General features: G+C 43.2%; 1 protein-coding gene across 1 annotated transcript; it reads left to right on the plus strand.

The window, feature by feature from the left end:
- Window positions 1-342: 342 nt before the first annotated feature.
- LOC143677838 (uncharacterized) lies at window positions 343-1,907 on the plus strand. The gene is made up of 2 exons (XM_077154364.1): window positions 343-1,014; window positions 1,731-1,907. The coding sequence occupies exons 1-2, from the start codon at window positions 442-444 to the stop codon at window positions 1,758-1,760; spliced, it is 603 nt and encodes a 200-aa protein (XP_077010479.1). The 5' UTR covers window positions 343-441; the 3' UTR covers window positions 1,761-1,907.
- The last annotated feature ends 4,871 nt before the right edge of the window (window positions 1,908-6,778 follow it).

Here is a 6,778-nt window from a genome sequence, read left to right on the forward strand (position 1 = left end):
GTGTAGAGGTTTCCACTTTGTCCCTTCTGATTCCCTAAGTTCTCTCCCTCTCGCTCTGTCCCGGCTGCCCGTTAGCGGTCCTCCTTGCCCCCCTTGCTGCCCGCCCCCCGCCTCCGCAGGCTGCCGAGCGGCACGCGAACTCCACGCGCGGTCAACAAAAGCCGCTTTCATGACTCACTGCCCTCGAGCAATGCCCCAAATCTGCCGCCTCCTGCGTCCCCGCTCGGAGCGCGCGGCGCGGTCGGGGCTGTCCCGGCCGTTACAGCGGCAGCCGGAGCGCCGGCGGGAAGGGGGGCGGGAGAAGGCGTGTGGCTGGGTGGGTTGGGGGGCTGGCTGGGTGGGAGACGGGAGTGTGGCTGGAGAGGGGGGAGACTGTGGCGGGGTGGTGAAGGGGGAAGCGTGTGGCTGGCGGAGTAGAGAGGGGGAGGCGCCTCCACAGGGATGAGAGAAGGAGCAGGGCCGGGGCCAGCGTCCCCGGCGGTGACCTGCTTCTCGGGGAAACAGATGCTCGCTCTTGCAAAGGGAGGTTTGCGTTCAATGAAAGGATCAAGTGTGGCCTGGGCGGCGAGGTCAACCTCCCGCGGCGCCCGCGTCCTCTCCCAGCCCCGCCTAGGTGCCAGTCAGGCCTGGACTTATTCCCCGAGCGGGATCAGTGACAGGGGGTTACGGAGGGGCCCGCGAAACTATAGCGCGCTGGGGTCAAGCGCGGTGAGGGCGGAGGGCCGCAGGTCCCTCATAGGCCTCGCAGCTCGGAGGTCCTCGCGGCGCCCGAAGGGGACGACGTTTCCCTTCCACCCACACCGCCGGCGCGGCTCGAGATTTACGACCCGGCCTCCAGAGGGGTCGCTGGGCACCCGGGTTCTGGCCAGAGGCTGGAGCTGCCCGGGGCTGACAGGCGGGAGGCTGGAGAAAGCCTTGAGCGAGAGAGATGCTATTAAAATGCTTCGCCGCCGCCCGGAGCGCAAAACTCGTCCTTCCCAAATCTCCTGGGCTTGCGGCATAATCTTAATTAAGGTAATTGATTCATATTGCACCTGCGAGAATGGAAAAAAAAAAAATTGATTCCAACCCCCACAAATCGCTTAGAGCTATTGGATGGAGCACAGCGCGGCTGTGATTTGGGGAGTGATTTAGTGCTGGGCTTCTCCAGCCCGGTCCTACCGGGCCTCTTTTATTTATTATTTACTTCCTCCAGGCCCTCCGGGGTTTGGGTGGCTTCCCTCCTGACGCTCACAGAACCTAGGAAGAACTCCGTCTCTGGTTCCTTCCTGGTCAGGAAGGAAGCGCTTTACCTGAACCATTCAACACGAAGAATCGTCAGAGAAATATCTACGGAACTTGGGACATTTGGGCAGGAGCGGTTCATTGGCGCGAATGCCCAAGGCCTCGTGCATCAGATGGGCCGTGTGTGCGAGTGTTAAGTGTGTGTTAATGTGAGTGTGAGTGTACGTGTACATGAGATTGTGTGTGATTGTATGCAGGCGAATGAGTGATCATATCTGTGAGTGTGCGTCTGAACGTGCCTATGTAATTGAGTGTGTAGGTGTAGTGTGTGTGTAGGTGTGAGTGTGCATAGGTGTGTTCGTGGGTGCACCTGCTCCCGGGTGAGGAGAGTGCTCGGAGGGCACACACCTGTTTCACGCGGATCAAGGAACAGCTTGCTGTCCCAAGGGGACCTCAGGGCCGGGTAACTGACAAGCACCGGGTGTTTGCCAACCTTTGCTTTACAGAAAGAAACAAGCAAACAAAACTCCCGGTAGCTGGGTGTAGCTGCGGGAGTGGAGAGAGGAGACACACCGACGACGTCCGGACCTCCCCCTGAACAATGGCTGATGCAATGGGTCGAGGAAGGAAACCTGGGCAAGTTCTGGGAGCTTTAGAGCCCTAGGCATTTCGTAGAAGCGTCTTCATCAGCACCGTGGACAACTCCTACTTCACTGGCCCTGAAATTCGATGTATTAAAATTCAACAAAAACTCTTCCCTTGCAGTAGTCTTTCACCTTTTCCTGTTTGTCTTCTTCCGCAAAACCACCGGCCACCATGTTAGAACTTTTAGTCAGAGAACCTGTCCTGTAAGCCTGCTTATAGTTAGACCCTTTCTTTTCAGAATAAGTTTCCTGGAAAACTAGATATCCAGATGGGGGAAGGGCTTAAACTATTACTTGAGCTTGCGACTCTGAAGCCAAGATAGAGAGCATATATATTGAACAGCTTTTCAAAAGATAGTTATGCTTCTAATAATTGCACTTTGTTTTTTATACGTGCCTTCAAAACCAAAATGAACCTCCTATTTCATATCTACAGAAAAACATCTGAATGTTGTTGTTTTTTTTTAATTTGCTTTTATGGGGTATACATTTTATTGGTAATATAGAGCTTTTTCCCATCACCATCATCCTATCAAGCCTCCAGTTATTTACCTAGATTTAGTGAGCCACACAACTGTCCTAATCATGCCAGATTTAAAATATTGCATCTTAATACACATGACTTACCCAAAATATGCCATATAAGAAAAAAAAAGTCCAGTAGGGATCTTATTTGGAGACGATCAATACCTTTGGTAATTTAAATACCTTAAAAACATACTCTATCATCTGCCTCTACACATACCCACACATACACAACATATAATTTAAAAAACATTATTAACAATCAGAATCCTTATAAACATTATTCATACTCTGCTTTGATGGAAACTTTAATTATTTTGATTCAGGAATTTACCTCTAGGGCCTCACCTTCTTTAAATAAAATGCTTTCTGTCCTCTAACAAATACATTTTCATTCGAATTAAATATTGATAATCTGACCTTTTATGTCTTTAACTAATCAAAGGAGGAAAATTCCAAATGTGGATCTCAGAGTTGGGTCCTGGTGGGTCTTTCCGCTTGAGTAGGCACTGAGATTAAACGAGTTGAACTTCCTCTTTCACTGTTTTCCCCTTGCACTAATTGCTTATGCAAAAAATGCAGATTTGTATTAATTAGTAACTCCACTGATGAGTTCTGTGGTATTTTCACATAATAAATCATGCTGCAGACATGAATTTTGGCACATCACCCAGTGGTGGCTCAGGCTGCAATACAGATTTCATATTAAAATAAAATCTCTGACTAAATCTACCTTTCCAAAGCAGGTAGTGTGAGCAGCCACCTGCTGAGAGCACCTGCCATGGGAAATTATTTTTCATTCTGTGACAAGCCACTTTTGGGCCCAAAGAGAACAATCTTTATTATGAGGTTAGGCTCTAATAATAAATAAACAAACAGTTAAACACATACATAATACTTAAATGATACAAATGTGCTTAAGCTTTAGGTGTTTTGCAGACAAAGATGTTATAACAGAAGGTCTACTTTGTAATGGAACTAGATGTTTTAAAACAACTTCCCAGGCCATCGATAAATAGCTCAGTCTATTTTCCTCCTATGAGATCTTTGCTTCTTTGTGAGATGGTCTGATATTCTGAGACTCTCTTATTACTCATCCTCATTGACTTATCCTCTCCCTAGGCAGGCAGTCTAACTATGAAAGGAAATGAAGAACTACAAAACCATCATGAGTAAGAGTATGAATGTCGAGAGCCATCTCAGAGGGAGCTGGCCACACCTATCCTTGTACAGGATGAGAGGCTTTGAGTTGACCACTACAGTTGTACACTATGAGGCAAAATCTCCTCTCCTCATGGTTTCTGAGTTTCCACACAACTCCTTTTCTTCCCTCTGAGAACTGTTTAGTTCGCTGAAGCAGACTGTGATCAATGTTGAAAAGATTAGGAAGATAACAGGTTTTCCTGTGCCTCCAATCCTTTGCATGCTCCTATTTTCTTGCCACTGGTGGCAACTTTACAAGACCCTTCTGATGCTCTCAGTACCTTTAAGCTTTTTCTGTTCCTTGCCCATCTATACCTACTCTTGAAAGAAACCCATAAATATATGCACCTTAAGAGGCTGAGAGAGAGAGAGAGAGAAAGAGAGAGAGAGGGAAAGGGATGTGATGCCCCAATCTAGAGAGTTTGTAAAGTCACAGGAGACAAAGACAAAGGAATAAACACTGAATATTAACATTCAGAGAAGAATAAAGGCGGAGGAAGGCGTATTTCGGATAGAAGCTGGGGCACGATCCCACTTCTTAGGGTTTCCTATAGACAAGATGAGGGGGGGATCCTAAATTTTCATGTTCATCACAACACTAGAGTGTAGAGGCTGTGCAGAGAGCAGGGCTGGGCATTAGGGAAGGTTTCAGTTTATTTTCGGAGGATGTATGTCCTCATCCTCCTCTATTCACTATCCTCTCCACTGGGCAATGAATGTATATGGCAAACCTGTACTGAGTACCATCATGGACCAGACACTATGCGGCTAGGCGCTAGGGATACCGGGGTGAAGAGAAACAGAAATCTCTGCTGACTCTAAGCTTTCTCTCTGCTGATAGAGAAAGGCTTTAATAACACCCACTCACAGATGTACCCCCCCCCCACCTTTAGGTAAGCACATGATCGGAAAACAAAAACTTGCCAGTCCATGAAAGTAGGGAACAAAGGAACCTGGCCAAGACAGATACGGGAAAGTTCCTGGAGGAAGTGAAATGAGATGGTGCCACTCAGGGAAAGGAGGCTGGGCTGGGAGGAGAGCTCTCCAGGCTGCAGGAAGAGTGGGGAAGTTGAAAAATCTGACAAAAGTCCAGTGTAGTACTAAGAGGAATAATGGTGAGAAGTGAGATAGCCAAAGAAAAATAACCTACCTCCTATTGAAGAACTCTAAACTGTTGGGAAAATGTGAAAGAGACTTGAGCCAAATTTACATTTTTAACAGGTTATTTTAACCACAGTATGGAAAACTGATTGCAGAGTGGTTGAGTTGGGTAAAGGGAGACTATTGCAGTTTTCCGAGAAAGAGATGACACTTGCATGAGTCTAGTCATAAAGGAGATGGACAAAGAGAATATATTTGATAGATATTTAGAAAAGTTATTCTGAAACTATAGCCTAGTTTCACATAAATTACCCACTAGCCATCAAAAAATCTGTGATTCTTTCTTACCTTGAGAAGATACATACTACCGTGAGAAGTTACATACTGAGTTTAACCTAAATCAATAATAACTTGCTAAGCCATAACATAACCAACAGCCTAAAAATATCAGCTTACTTTGCAAGGCAAGTAATATAACAACACACCTTCATTAAGCACTTAAGACACTCAAGGCACACTGAGCTAAATGTTTTACATACATTTTTCTATTAGATCCTTATAACACAGCTACGATAATTCTCATATGACAGTTGACGAAAATTAGGCTGATGCAAGTTTAATAATATACCCAATGTCACCTAGCTAATTAGTGGCCGAACTGGAACTCCAGCTCAGGTCTACTTGATTCCAAAGCCATACCTTTTAACTACTGTGTCACACGATGGAAAGGATATGACTGTGATTTACTTATATATTGTGCTTTGGAGAAAAGTACTTTAATTTAGTTTCCAAGGAATCATTTTGTTAGCTTGATGTTTCATGGCTCAATTAATTTTAAAAATAGCCTTAATAAAAGTAACTGTAACTTCAATTGCTGAGTCTTTCTGGAAATAAAAATGTGGGAATGGTTAACAACAATTTAATCAGTTATGTCCATTCAAGTTTTGTGGTGAACAAAGTCAATTCATGAGAATTGACCAGGCTAGAAGAAATAATGTAGTTAAATCATTCTACATGAGAGAAGTAATCTTTCTCACAAAAAGCTTGTTATTCAAGAGTTACACTAAAAAGTGATTCTTCCTGAAGAATTCTAATTGTCTTGGCTCTGAACATATCTAGGGCAACATAAGTAATTCTTGATTAGCATGCCCCTAATTTTGCCTTTAATAAAGCATTGAAGATTTTTGTCTTCTTTTGGGAAAATAAAGTCTTATTTAATTACTACTCAGTTAACGTTTCTTGGCAAATTCATTACCTAAACACAAAGAAATATGTCCTCACCTGGAAATGGGGTGCTAGCAAAGGGAAAGACTGTATATAACTTGCATCCCTTATTAATATAATTATTTTATAACTGATCCTCAGCTTTTAAACATGGGAAGATTCCAAAAGTCAATAATACATATGTTTCAATTTGAATAGTTAACAAGCAGATGCATAAAAATGCATAATTTAAAAGAAAAAAATAAAACTTGTTTTTCCTTTTCAGGAGACTTCTTGTCAGTTTTATGGGAACCAGGTTTTAAAAGTTATCTATACCAGAAAGTCCACTTTGAATGTGGCCTTCAATGTTATATTGTACTTTAATGCCAACATTTCTTAGTTCACAGATGCACATTATTACCCTTTGTCCCCTTCCCTTCATATGTGTGTGTGTGTGTGTGTGTGTGTGTGTGTGTGTGATCTTGGAATCTTTTTCCTATTTGGCCCCTGATTTGGTCAGTAAATCCTTGCATTCTCTCAAATCGTGTGTAACTTTTTGGATTATTCTTGAACAGTTGAACAAACCACTAGTTCATGGAAAATTTTGCCTGATTACAGTGCATAGTCTTTGAAAACTTATTGCTTTTTTGCATTCAGAATTAAATTGAAAAGTGATCTTATTGCTGCTTTCAAAGCAATAGAATTCTTTCATTAGCAGTAACCAGATATGTTACATGAATATTTTCTATTTAAATATTAATGTATATTTACAAATATTTTCTAATGACTTATAACAATTAGATTTTGACAGTTGTGCCCATTTTAGTTTTTATTTGATTACATGAATATTTACAACCCAATTAATATAATCAAAAGAT

This window comes from Tamandua tetradactyla, chromosome 3, assembly GCF_023851605.1.
Source record: "Tamandua tetradactyla isolate mTamTet1 chromosome 3, mTamTet1.pri, whole genome shotgun sequence".
NCBI lineage: Eukaryota > Metazoa > Chordata > Mammalia > Pilosa > Myrmecophagidae > Tamandua > Tamandua tetradactyla.